General features: G+C 57.2%; 1 protein-coding gene across 4 annotated transcripts in view; it reads right to left on the bottom strand.

The window, feature by feature from the left end:
* SEZ6 (seizure related 6 homolog) overlaps positions 1-11,800 on the bottom strand; it is a gene marked incomplete at both ends in the record, with an annotated part of 43,975 nt that extends 32,175 nt beyond the window's left edge. For all 4 annotated transcript variants that reach the window (XM_079726292.1, XM_079726293.1, XM_079726290.1 and 1 more), the window contains one exon: positions 11,746-11,800. In XM_079726292.1, the coding sequence (XP_079582418.1) occupies positions 11,746-11,800 (55 nt within the window). The remainder of the gene's footprint in view (positions 1-11,745) is intronic.
* Positions 11,801-14,100: the final 2,300 nt, after the last annotated feature.

Raw genomic sequence — 14,100 nt, 5'->3', positions numbered from 1 at the left:
CTGCCTCTCTGCCCCGTCAGGCCCACAAGGGCAGGAAGCCTGGCTTGGCCACCACCCCAGGGCTCCTGGGCAGCCCCAGAGTAGCTGCCTGGTCTTGGGATCAGGGGAGGGCCTCATATTTACTGAGCACCCTCCATGGGTCAGGCAGGACTTCCTAGGGAGCTGTCGTCCACCCAGAGCAGCACCTTTTATGCCTGGAATCAATATTTTACACTTTGTATGTGAAGGAACTGAGGCCGAGAGGCCAAGTGAATCATCCTAGTTCATACAGGAGGAAAGTGGCAGATAAGGGGTTTGAACTGGGTTCGCCTGTTCCACAGCCTGGGCTCAAGTTTCTACTGCAGAGTTGCTGCTTCGTGTGAGCATGCGTGGGCCTGTGAATACGTGGGCCCGTGTGTATACATGAGCGTGTGCATGCGCCTGCGTGTGTGTGTGTGTGTGTGTGTGTATGTGTGTAGTTCCAAACACACAAGGGCCAGAAGTCATTACCCTTTGTTCTCGACCATGGACGCCACACCCTGGAACCTGGATTCACGGTCCTCAAGCCTGGAAAGGCCCAACCTCCCAGAAGGGATGCACTTCTCCCCAAGGCGGCTGCTGTGCTGCCTCCTTCTCACCCTGCGCCCTTCTTGGACCCTGACCTGACCCTTCCCAGGGCCATGTGGCCTGGACAGCCCCTCACGCTCTGGGTGTGTGGGGAGAGAGGGGACAGGGCTCTGGGCCGCTGCCCTCTTCTCCCCACGGCCCCTTCCCTCCTGTGAGGCTGTGGCCAGGGGCCCAGGGTAGAGGGAGCGCCCAGCTAACTGCCACGTTCTCTGCTTTCCAATTTAAAATCTAATATGGTCTCGCCACTTCAGAGCTGGGGCTGGAGAGGTGATTAATGAGGCTCTGCTACAGCGTCGCCTGCTGTGTTCTCCACCTTCCCCTGCGGCCCTGAGTTCCCTGCACCTGCCTGCCTGCTGGCCCTGGGACCCCTAGCCCTGCCTGCCCGCAGTTCCTGGTGCTGGACAGGTGGCACAGGAGCTGGGGGCCTGGAGTGGGGCGTTGGGAGAGAGAAAGGGGCTGGCCTTGGACGTGGGGGCAGCAGGACTGACGCCCACCCCTGGGGCAGGCTGGAAGGAGAGGAACAACCTGGGCCCTCTTTGGCCTTACCTCCCTCACCAGCTGGTAACTAACCATTCTGCTAACTCCTCGTGATAAGGCCAGCTGGCAGGAGTGTGGCCAGGGCAGAGGAGGGACGTGGCCCTGAGCTGGGTGCTCAGGTCAGCCCTCCCCCAGCACCGCCACCTCAGCAGCAGCAGGGATCATATTTCTCTGAATGGAAAACCTTGGAAATGTCAGCTGGGCTGAGGAAGGCTGTGAAGGCCTTCTCCCTGGAGCTGGTACCAGGGCCGGCTCAGCCCAGCCCAGTGGTGAAGCTGGGGGACAGGGGTTGATCTAGGGAGGAATGGCCATCCCCTCCATCCTCTGCCCCCTGCCCAATTCCAGGTACCTGCTGAGGAGAGTCCCTCCTAGCCACTGAGCCCAGCGAGGTACCAGGGTCCAAGAACGCGTACCAACCTGGGCCCTAGACCAGCATCTTTGGGCTGTTGCTCCCCCCACCCAATCCCCCCTGCAGTTCAAAAGCTGGCATTACTCCCAGTGCCGTGTTCACCTCTGAGCTGAATGGCCGGCCCGGTAGCCCCAAGATTCTGTGGCCTTTGGTCAGAGGAAGAGGCTCACTCTACATACCAGGGCCAAAGTGACCTTGTGACCTTTGCCCTGTGGCTACTTGTGTCAGCTACATCTGGGAAGAGATGGATTGAGGGATTTGGCTGCGCCTAGACCCCCAGCTGCCCTGATCCTTAATGCTGAGGTGGGCTCTCTCTCCCCTGGAGGTCACTAGAGTGTCTGTCCTTAGCTGTGAAAGCTGAGGAGACTGGTGAGGCCTTGTCAGAGCCCTGTCTCCAGCATGGAGGTAGCTGTGCCATGGACAGGCTGTGTGACCTTGGGCTTCTCTTGTCCTCTCTGGGCCTGTCTGGTTTTTCATATAGTACTTAGTTCCTGGCTTTTTAGGTTCTTTGGGCGGGTGGGGTGGAGAGTCACAGCCCCTCTACTATCAGTGCCCAACTGCAGGGGTTGATGGAGCCTCACAGTGGGCAGTGGTGAAAGTGGAGGGGGCCTGGCAGGGCAGGGGACTGTGCTCTGTTGACTTGCCACTTTCCTTCTGAATGTCACTGGACCCCATACACCTCATCTCCAGTACCTGAAGTCCCTGTGTGTGTGTGGGTAGCCTCATCCAGGTATACTCCCTCCCCTGTCTTCCTCACACTTTGAACTCCATTCTGTCTCTCCAGCTTCTATGGGGGAGATGCAGGAGGTCCTGCCTTACTTCCAAATGGCCTGCGGAAGAATCACTGGAGGCCTGGGATCTGCCTTTAGAGGTTTGGAGGGCGCAGGGGGAGGGGAGCCTGGGGCCTTCTCCTAGCCCCAGGCAGGTGGCATGGGGCCTAAGCTGCCCCAGGGCATGGGCCCTGCACCTGTGGACAATCCCAGACTCCCCTTGTTTCTATGGCCTGTGGCACTGAGGGGAAAGGGCCTTACCAGCCCAGCACCCGAGCCTGTGAGGCTTCCGAGGCTCAGCTTGTTCTCCCCACTTCCCCGGCAAGCCTGAGTGGGGGAGGGGAGGGGTGCAGAGCAGCTAAAAATAGCAGCAGCAGCTCGAGTCTCCTTGAGGGGTCGGTGGAGCCCAAGACTGGGGAGGGGAGAGACCAGACTGAGCTGGGACCTGCTGTGCCTACACCCAGGGCCACAGTCCCAGGGTATAGGGACAGAGGGTACAGAAATGCAGGGACGTATGGACGCACACACCCAGGGGTAGATGGACAAGCCAGGCAGAAATGTATCCAGACATGGCTACCTGCAGATCTGGGGCTTCTTCTCCCCCAGACCCCCCGGGAACACCAGATGGACCCAGCTGTGCAGCCCCCAATCCCTCAGTCTTCTCTCTTGACTCAACCTTGCTCTGACTTCCAAGGACCCTGCCAGACGGGGTGTGTGTACACCTTGCGTAGAGAAGGCTAAGACCTCCCTCTGTGTCCCTGCCAGTCTCCCCTGCTCGAGGCCCAGGGCAGGGAAGGACCAGGGAGCGCCAGAGGTAGCATCAGGGATACAGGTGCAACAGAGACTAGGCTGAGGGCACCACCCCAGCCTGAGCAGCAGGCTTCTTCCTAGCCTGGGCTGGCAGGCAGGGTGGGGGGATGAGAGGGAGACGGCCGGACCCAGAAGAGCAAGGCTAGGGCTCTGTCAGGAGGTGGAAGGAATGGAGTGGGAGGTGAAGGAAGGTGGACCAGGGGAGGCTGGATAAGCAAATGCACCAATGACCTCTCTCAGGTATGCCTTGTTTGGTCCCACCTTTACACCTTTGCCTGGAGACGCCAGGGGCTCTTCTGTCCTCAGAAGAAGGTGACTCCCTCTCCCCCATTTCCTCTAACCAGCCAGAAAATAGGACCTCACAACAAGAGGGAGGCTGCCAGCTGCCAGACCAGATGTTTCCAATCACTAGCACATCCCCTTGCTGGATATAAATGATATCTAAGAATGTCCATCAGAGCAGCAAGGCAGGGTGAAAGCCCTTAGAAGCACTCTAATCCCAGCCTTCATCCCTCTGCACTGCTAGTCTCAGCTTCCTAGTCAGACCTGGGCCAGCTGGCCCTCACTGCCCGCCCCTGCCTTGGGAGTCCAGCCCTGGGCTCCTCCGGCTTCTGATCCAGCCCTTCCAGTGGTGACCTGAAAACCAGCCCCTCCTGGTGCTGGGCAGCTCTGGCCACACAAGGACCCTCCTCTTAAGCAGGGCTTCCAGTTTCTTCCCTGTCACCACCCCTTCTGATTTTCTTTGATTTGGATGCTGTTTTTTGAAAGAGGTGGGACAGATGCCATGAATTCCCAAGGAAACTGAGGCACAGGAAGGTGACATGATTTGCCCAAGGTCACCCAGCCAGTAAGAGCCAGTATCAGGTTTAAACCCTGGGAGTCCTGGTGCCCTGACCAGCATTCTTCCAATCATGTTCTTCCTTTGGGGCTGCCCCCTCCTCCCGGAGGCACAACTTGGCTCTCCAGACTGCATGATATCCCCCCCTCACAGGCTTTGGGGCTCCCTAGGCACCTGCTGGCTGGTGGGACCCAGGCCAGACACTCAGCAGGTGGCTGCCTGGGGCACAAAGGAGCTGGTGCTCAGCTGCTGGGCTGGGAGGGAGAGAGGGAGAAGCTATGGGGGTGGGAATGGGGGAGGGATAGGGGCTGAGAGTGGGAGGGGCAGGGTCTGCTTCTGTGCCTTTTATAAGGAGCGAGAATGCAAAGGGGGTAAAACGGCATGCAAATGAGCATCTGTTGGGGGTTGCTCTGTGGTTCAGGCACTTTTCACAGGGGCCCTGCAGTTCTGCCCACAGCACATGACCAGCTGGAAGGAGAGTCCTGAGGGTAGAGAGAGGAGCCCATGGGGAGGGGAGGAGTGGGGGACCGAGGGAGATGCTGAGGTTGATGGGTGCAGGATTCCGGCTGGGCCCCTGGGGACTGCACTGGGGGAGGGGAGAGACCCACAGCTTGGATTCTCCAGCACATGTGGTTTGGTGGCAGGAGGGGACCTGCACCTGCTCTGCCTTCTTGGGGGGTTAGAGAGACACTCAGACCCAGCAAAGATGGAGAGAGTTGTGATGGGGGGCACCAAGCAAGGCCTGGCCTAGGGATCCCAGAGGCTCACTGGGCCCTCAAAGACCCCAGAGATGAACTCTCTTGCTACAGATGAGAAACTGAGGCTCAGAGCAGTCCCCGGCCAGGAATATCTTGTCCTTTTGAAGGTGAGTGGTTGGATGCTGTTTAGCATCTTGTTTGTATCGCATTTAATTAAAATCAGAGGGTCTGTGGTCTAGCTGGGGAGGCAGTCACAGCTGAGTTTATTAAGAAGGCAGCTCCCCCTCCAAAATGAGCTCCCTAAGGGCAGGGATTATGTTGCATTTCTGCCTATTAAAGCACCTGATAGGTGCTGAATAGAGGGTTGTTGAATGGAAAAGGGATGGGTGGATGAAGGATGGATGGATGGGCTAAGTTCCTGATGGGTGGTAGCGTTGAGAGAAGAGAGAGAGCCCTCTGGGCTGGATGATCAGGAAAAGAGGGGGTAGTCGAACCGAAATAAACAGAAGGACCCAGGGATAGCATTCCAGGTATGGAAAAATGGCTGAGCAAAAATGTAGAGGTTGGACTGAACAAGGCATGCACAGGGTCTAGGGTTCACCCTAGCACCCTCGCCCAGTCTCTCCGTTGCCCACCTTCCCACACACTCAGTTCCTTCTCATCTCCTGGCAGAGCCCCTTGTCCCTGCTGAGCCCAGCCAGCACCCCTCACCCCCGCCCCTTTCCACCAGCCTGTCTGCCAGCAAGGCTGCAGACTGTGCAGCCTGAGACCCTGGATTGTTGTTGGAGAAGCAGCAGGTTTGTTTACTCCAGAGCCCGCCTGAGAAATCTCAACAATCAATGGCCAACAGCACTGCCTGTGCTGCGGCATCGATCCTCCCCTCCCAGTGCGGGCAGCTGGGTGGCAGGTAGGCAGGTGGAGGCAGGCTTGGTTCCCGGTCCTGTCCAAGATCTGAGCTTCAGGCAAGCTTGAGCCTTCCCCCCTGGGGGCTGGGCCTCAGTGGGGGTGGGGGTAGGGGTGGGGGTAGGTGGGGCAGCCCAGATGCAGGAGAGGAGTGACTCGTATTCTTATTCACCAAGGCTCCTAAAAGATGGGAGAATAAGAGTTACCCAAGGTCACTGGCCTCTGGGCCAAGACTCCAGGGTTCACTTGACTCCCAGCCCCGTGCTACTGGCCTCCAAGTGTCAGAAAAGATGTTTTATTCCTCTGCCCCTAAGGACTGAGCAAGATAAAATGTCCCTAATCTACATCAGTAAGGACTGAGGGTAGACATCAGGAAGATAAACCACTGTCATCATTAGACACATGCTAGAAGAAAGTTAGGAGCCATTTATGTCTTGGGTCTGTCTGACAACATGGGCTTGAACTTGGCATTCTATAAAATGCAGATAATAGCTTCTATCTCATAGAGATGATATGAGGACTAAATGAGCTACTGTATATAAAGCAGTACAGTGCCTGGCACATAGCTGGTATCTGATAAATGTTTGCTATTATTGTTGCTGCTATTATTATTATTATTATTAGGATATTGATACTCTTCTGGGTTCCCATCTGCTTGTACTGAAGCTTTGCCTTAGGGTGGGGGAGTAGACACAGTGCTGGCTGCAGCCAGGTTTTGCAAAATGGGAAGGCACTTTGGAGTAGTCTTATTACTTATTGGCTTTAAACCCAGGGTAAGTGACTTAATCTCTCTGAAGCTCAGTGTTCCTATCTCTAAAGTGGGGATAACTAGTCTCTTGTATTAAAATAGAAAAGGCTTAAAAATGAAAGACTTGGCCCCTGAGGGTTCTGAGCCAGGCCTCATACCTCAATAACATGTTTGTGAAATGATGAATGAATGTACCCCAGGGGGTGGATACACCGCAGGGGCCACTTTTTCGGAGCTGTGGAAGGTTCCTGGACATGAACTGTGGGGGTCCTGGATGACTCCTCTACCCCCACCTTTTCATTCGCGGGCAAGACAGGCTCAGAGCTGCTCCCAAGGTTTCATATTGGTCCTTCCAAGCTCTGTGAGGGTGTCTGAAGCTGAGATGGATGAGGAGGTGATAAAGACAGAAGACCTGGGGCTACCCCTCCCTTGTCTCAGTCCTTAAGTTCATGCAGGGCACCTCCTCCCAGCCAGCAGAAGTGGTGGGTACATGCTGTGGGAGTGAGTCAAGAAGCCTAGGCTCTGGGCTTAACTCTGCCGCTGCCTACCTGCACAGCTCATGAATTTATTCAACGTGTATTTAATGCATGCCATGTGCTAGGCTCTGTGCCACTGGGGACCCGAGCAGTGGTGGCACTAGGGCAGCAGGAGAGAGGCTTTAGCCCTCTCAGAATGGCCATCAGCACCCCACCCCCAAGCCACCTCAGGCTGACAGCGTGACAGCTTAATTTGTGGAAGGGAAAAACTAAGTAAAGGCTATAATTTACCGTTGGGATAATTGGCCAACCGTTAGGAAAGGGAAAAAATCCTAACATACAATCTATGTAAAAATAGTGTGCTTGCTACGCAAACTCAGCTTCAAGACACAGTCCCAGCTGCCATGCACCCAGCTCTCCTTTCTAAACAGGCAGCTGACCCTAAACTTCTTCCAGAGAGGAATTCTAGAACTGCCCTGAAATGGAGGGGCTGAGCAAAACAGATTTGGTACCCTTGTTTTTGAGTTCCGTCTTGCTCTTGGAAAGAAGCATCAGGCAATCAGGTGCTCGCGACCCAACAAGATGGGTAACCTGATGGGGGAAAGCCAGGGGATGGTGGGAGCACGGAAGAATCCCCTGAACCAGGCTGGAGGTCAGGTGAGGCTTCCCCTGAGAAACCATATAGTAGATGCCCTATAAATATGTGCAGAAGAAGTGCATGAAGGGCCAACTAAGCTGGGACCTGAAGCATGAGATGGAGTGAGCCAGGTTGGCCCAGGAGGGGAAAAGAATTTCAGGCAGGAGGAACAGCAAGAGACCAGAAGCTGTTGAAAACATGGATAGTTTGGGGAACTGATTGGCCTGGCTGGGTAAATTGGCTTCCCGCCCGAATTAGTGTGAAAGGGGCCTTGGAGACTTCCTAGCGCCTGCTCCCCACCGCCCAGCTGCTGACTAGGGCTAGTAGCATTGTCTCCTCAACACCAACCCCCCGCCCCCAAGCCTCTAACATACACAGCGTGGCTCTTCCTCCTTGAGAGGAGGCCAGTAAGCTGGGGACCCAGAAATCTGCATGACTTGACAGCCTTTGGTGGCCCTAATGTGCTTCCAGGCTTGGCAACCACCAGGTTGGTGCACCCTTAAATTGAACGCTCCAGGAGGTGGAGACCCACAGAGGACAGAGACATGCCTGAGGACAGACAGGTAGCCTGAGGCTCTTAACCATCTGAAGTGAGAGGTTGCTTCACTACAGTAATCCTTACCTATACGCCCTTTTCCACACCCTCTTTCTTATTTGGGGGTTGGGGTACCCAGCTCTGACAGCTCTGCCCAGGTCGGGGCGCAGCATCCCTGAACTGAGCCCAGCCTGGCAAACGGGGCCTGAAGAGGCTTGGAGAGGTGGGGACAAGGAGGGTGGGAGGAGGCTGGCACGCTTGGGCACCTAGGGCTGGGTGGAGGGAGGGGCTAAGGAAGGAGGTTTGTTGACATGCCCCCCACCATTCAGGCAGCCATGGTGGGAGGGGCACAGAAGCTCTAATTAAGCCCAGTTTCTAATTAAACCCAGCCCCTGTGTCTCCTCAATCCCCATTAGCGCCCCATGGTGTCTCCAAGGCATTTTAAGCTGCCACCCTGCTGAGGAGGCTGGGACCGCTGCCAGGGCCTGCCTAGCCTGATGAGCTTAGGCCCGTGAGGGGCAAAAAGCCAACCAGACTTCCCCTCCAGTCCGTGGCAGTTTCTGGGTCCTCCAGCCTCCTCAGAAAGCCAGGGGAGCCTCCTGCCCGCCATGTCAACCTCTGGGGCTCTGAGTGCAATCTAGACTGTCTCCCACTGAGGCTTGTCCCCAGCACTCCCCAAAGTGCCAGGCTGGGCAACAGGGAGAAGGGCTTGGTGCTAGTTTTGGCTGTAGCCCCCAGACTCAGGAATATTCTGTCAGACTCCAGCACCTACCACAGAGTCTGCAGGAAACGGCAATTACCATTTTATGTTAAGGCAGCCCTGGTTTGTTAACTCTTTCAGCACTAGGGCTCCTGGAGGCCAAGCCTTCCTCCTCTTCTTGCCTCCCAGACACCGTCCCCCAGTTCTTGGCACAGAGAGCAACCCCTACTTGCTGTCCCCTCCCTCACTCTTCCCACCACATACTCCATCAGAGTTCAGAGAGGGGGAGCATCAGGTCCAAGGTCACACAGCCAGTGGAGGCAGCCTCTACCTCTGGAGACCCAAACCCCACCCCAGTTTCTGCTGCTTCCACCTTCACAATCTCCCCAGGCCACATTCACACATGCAGAGTTTAATTAACTTTATTGATATTCAGAAATTAGGAGAATGACTAAAGGTAATTGCTCATTAAAAATCATTAGACTGACACAGCAGGCTCAAGCATACACCGCCCCTCCCAAACCGCTTTCCTCTCCCCTTGTGGCAGGATCGCTGGGTACCAACTGTGGGTTGAGAGGACCACCGGTGGCTCATGGTGCCCCTCAAGCCTCAGGCCGATCGTTCCCCCGCAGCTGCAGAGGGAATAGGGGACTGAACCCATGGGGTTGAGCCTGGCCCAGCACGATCTCGCCCTGCCCCTGAGGTCTCCACCTATCCCGCCTCCTGCCACTTCTGGGCCGCTTCCGGCTGCATCCAAGCCTGTGTCTCTCTGCCTAAATGTGAGGAAAGCTGAGGCTCCCCTCTCGAGGCCACGAGGTGGAGGGATGCACCACCCAGCCACAAAGGCTCACAGGCCGAGGTCTTTACTGCTCCGGGCCTGCCTTCTCATTGCTGAAGCCCCCAGGAGCCCTGAGATGGCCAAATGCATTGCCTGACAGTGAGACCACTCAGTACCCAAACGACTAGGACCTTGCAGCCCCGCTGGGAGGAAGGGGTGTGCCAGGGCTGGCCAGGCCAGGCCTTCTTTCCTCAGGCCTGGCATTGCCAGGCTCCTTCCTCTTCTCCCTTGGGGAGTGAAAATAAAGATCTTTCCAAGCAGGCAGACCCCTATCCCACATACCCCTTGGGGGAGAGGTCTCGTGGGCATTGGGGAGGTCCGGATGGTCAGGGAGGGGCACTGGCTGCACACACACAGACTCTCTGCCACAGAGTGAACAGATTCTTCTCAGCGCTCACACCCACAAGTCTAGCGAGGCTCCCCGGACTCCCAGCCACACCAGCCATCCTCCTGGAGACCCGCAGTCTCACTCCAGCCCTGCAGGGAGCTTTCTGGCAGAGGCTGCACCGCACACTAGCGGCCTTACACACTCCTCACACCACTCACTGCTGAGCCCTCATGCAACATCCAGACCTTCTGAAGCCCAGACACACTTGGACCCACTACTCTGGACACTCTGGGCCCTGATTACATTCACACACAGACCCCCACACCCACACAGGAGGTTTCAGACCACAGGCCAGGAGGCACACACAGGCCCTGCACCCCAAGGGAAGCTGTCCAGCACAAGGACATGGCTCAATCACAAGAAATGTCCCGAACTCCCAGGGACATTTTCGGACAGCTGGGCCAGGATGCGAGCTTCTTCTCCTCCCTCTCCCTGCCCTGGCCCCGTAGGGCGTTCAGGACTCTTTCCCTCTTCCGCAGCGGGAACACATGGCACTGAGTTCCTGGAGCCACAAAAGAACCCGGCCTGGGCAGCCAGGGAGCAGAGTGAGCACACCTGGCTGCATGTGACTGGAGCCAGAGGCTCAGAGAGGGGCTTCCACGTCTCTGGGGACGCAGAGTGAAGAAAACCGTGGCCCAGGGGCCCAACCTGGCCCCGGCCCCACCGCCCTGAGCTCCAACGAGGCCTGGAAAGATGGAGCGAAGAGGTTAGAAACTCCCACCTTCTCCCCCCTCCACATCATGCCCTACGAACCATACTCCTAGGGATGGCGGGTCCCAATGCCAAGCAAGGTTTCGGTGATCACACCAGCCACTGGCTGCAGTGGAAGAAAGACGTGGGTGTCCATAGTTTTGAGAGCGTTTGTTTGAGCCAGGGCAGGTCCCGCCGAGAGTTGGAAACCTTCCTTCCCCGAGGCACAGAACCCCCATCCTCTCCCTAACATTCCCTCTCTGCACACTCCATGGCCAAGCTTCTCTCGACCCGGGACCGATGAAGTTGGATATCTGACTGCAAGCGGGGGACCGCGGACCGCAGGGTGAGGTACCAGTCCTCCTGCGAAGAGTCTGCAGCCATGGGGTGGGGAGGGGCCGAGCAGGACGGCAGGCAGGGAGGTAGGAAGAGCTCCGGGCGTGTGCAAGAATGGAGGGTGCAAGGAAAGGACTCCGGGGAGGACAGAGTCTCTATCTCAGGTCCTCAGCTGTTGCAGCCCAGGGCAGAGTGAGGAGCCGGATAGGGGTGCCCGGAACCCCCGAGTTTCTCCCTGGAATTGTACTCTGAATCCCGACTCCGGCGTGGCAGCGCCAAGGCGGAGAGACGTGAGCGAAGTCCCAAATCCGGGTCCGGCTGCCATCCGGCCCCGTCCCTCCGCAGTGAGAGGCCTCGGAACGGGTGGCAAAGTCGAACGAAGTTTGGCGGGCGACAACGGAGGCGGGACCCTGGGCCGCCAACGGGACCGTCCCGACTCAGCGCCCTGTGCTCTGCCCCCCCGGCACGCGCCCCAGCGCTCCCAGGCGCCTGGAGTGTGGAGAGGTAGCGAGCGGGTGAACGCGAGAGTGTATGCGGGGAGTGGGTGGCGTGATGAATTGCAGCTGAAAAATCCCATTAGATCCAGAGAGATGATTAAAGGCGAGGTCTCGGCCGGGTGCGAATGGCGGGAGCAGCGGCAGCTTCCCGCCCGCGGAGCCCGTGCCCCGCCCGGCTCGGCCGGCGCGGGGGTCAGCGCAGCCGGCGGAGCGCGGTGCCTGGGCTGGGCAGCCAGATGCGCGGAGTTTAGCGCGGGGATGGTCCTCTCTTCCCACCCCCGGGACCCTGCCCCTGTCCAGTCCTGCCGCCGGACGCCGGGGTCCCTTACCGTGAGCCAGGAGCGCCAGCAGCGAGGGCAGGAGCAGCAGGTCTGCCGGGCGCATGGTGCCGGTAGCGGCCGCGCCCCAGGTCGGGGCCGCGATGGGAGGGCTGGGAGCTCGGCGGGGCTTGGGTGCGGGTCCTGCCGGGGAGAGGGAGCGTGGCCGCAGCCGCCGCCGGCGCCTGACAGAATCAGCACCACGGCCAGCGCCTGGCGTCGGCGCCGGGGATCGCCGCGCGGGGCTGGGGGCGGGGGCGCGGGAGGAGCGGCTTACCGTAAAGTCTCAAGCAAAGGCGCAGAGACCCGGCGGCGGGAGCACAGGCTCCCGCGCCGCCGCCAGCTCAAGGGAAGGACTTCCCTGCTAATGTGGGCACACGGCCCCCGCCCTTCCGCGCTGCCCACGCCCAGCCAAGCCTGCTGCCCTCTCCCCCATTAGCAGCCTGCTGAGGACGTGGGGTTCTAACCCGATTCTCCGTGAGAGAGCAACCCTCTCACCATCTCTCCCCACCCCATCCTGGCACCTGAAGGCGCCAAGGGTGACCTGGGAAGACGTCCGCGAGTGAGGCCGCTGGCGAGGCCCGCGTGCCCTTGTGGCAGCTTCGTCCTGGGCCTATAATGAAGATGGCTTTTGAGCGTACAAAGGACAATAATTTATTACTTTGTGTTCAATAAATGCCAGGGCTCCAGGCAGCTGCAGCAGCAGCAGCAAACTGTGCTCACAGAAAAACTTAATTATTCTGATATTATAGTTAAAAGCCAGTGGCACTCGTGTCCTGGGAAGACATTCTACACTTGGCAGGAGCCAACCTGGTCAAACTGTGGGAAGCTGAAGGTAATATCCTGAGTCCCCATGCAGCCCTGGATCTCCAGTACCCTGCCTTGGCCCCCCTACAGGACCAGAGAAGCCACAACGCTAGCCAGTGAGAGCAGACCCTTCACACCTATCCCTGCCCAGGTTCCTGGAACTGGTGGAGAAAATGGGACAGGCATGGGGTGTGTGTGAGACGGCATTTCCCCAGGGCTATTTTAGATAGAGACTTGAAGGAGGCCCAGGGGAGTAGCCAGGGAGGCTGTACCATTCAAGGACATAGAAGAACAAGCTTCTAGGACTCTGCTTGGGCTGAGGAGCCCCAGTGAGTCATGGGGCAGCAAAGAGGGCAGTCACATCCCTGAGGCAGATGTTTAGATCCAGAGATTTTTCTGGCTCCAAGGATGAGCTCACTTGAAGAGCCTCAATGGACAAATGGGACATGACCCTGTGACTGATGTTATTACTCCCTGTAGAGGAAGAGGAGGGCTGAACTTCCTGTGGCCCCCAGGGAGAAGGATAGCTTTCTGTTTAGTTCTTTTCACATGAACTTGGCTCCTCTCCAAAGCTTCCAGACCCCAGTCATTGTCCACTGCTCTTCCTGATCTCATTCTAGAAGCAAGTGGCAAGACTTCTGCTCATTCCTCAGAGTCTTTTTGTCCTTACCACCTCCACAATCCTCCAGCTCTGCTTATCAGATTCTCTCTAGATCCTCTTACTGTGGGCTCTGGGGAGCTACCTTGATCGCTGCTGTAAAGAATCCCAGGCAGCAGGCAGGTGGCATGTAGAATTACCTGAGGGAGTCACTGGGAGAGGAGTTCTAGACCGTTGTTTCAAGAAGCTGAGAAAAAAGAGGGCAGTAGCAGAAGGACGGCAGAAGGGAAGGGACTTGACAAAAGAATCAGAGGTAGGGAGAGGAAGCCAGGAAAGAAGATGCAGAAGGGATGGAGGGAGAGGGTTGCCAACAGAGGAGGGAGGTAGAAGGTTTTGTGGATGAGGGGAGTTTGAGGAAATACTGGCAAATGGCCTGAGATTCTTCCTTTCCTCCTTGAAGGTATTCCTGAGCTCCTCCTTGATTCCTGGGCTCCTCTGAACTAAGCGGCTTGGGCAGAGGAGGGTGAATCATGACCCGGGGATGAACCTTGTGTGCCAGGATGATTCATGGGGATTTGGAGGCTGGTGGCAGCTGGGCTTCTTGATGAGGTGGGCACTACTCACAAGAAGGAGAAGCTCAGGAACATGTCACATCATGGTTTCTACCGCCTGAACTAACCTGGGCATTCAGGAGGGGGTCCAATAAAGACTACAAACCCCAGAATGCATCACTCTGCCCTGAGCTCAGAGGAAGGGTTTGTACTGCATCATGGGAAGAATATGTACCTGGGCTGTGCCTCCCTCCTGAAGACAGTCAACGTGGCCTCTGTGCTATGGGTTCCCAGTTAGGTTGAGGCAGACCCTGGACCAAATTGGGAAGTAGTAGAGTTTCTGTCAACACCTTGTCTCATGCCCTTCAAGGGGCCCGTTCTCCCCAGATCTCAGCATCACCCACAAATTAA

The sequence above is a fragment of the Hyperoodon ampullatus genome (assembly GCF_949752795.1).
Source record: "Hyperoodon ampullatus genome assembly, chromosome: 19".
In the NCBI taxonomy this organism is placed as follows: domain Eukaryota; kingdom Metazoa; phylum Chordata; class Mammalia; order Artiodactyla; family Ziphiidae; genus Hyperoodon; species Hyperoodon ampullatus.
This window is presented reverse-complemented; position numbering and strand designations above follow the sequence as displayed.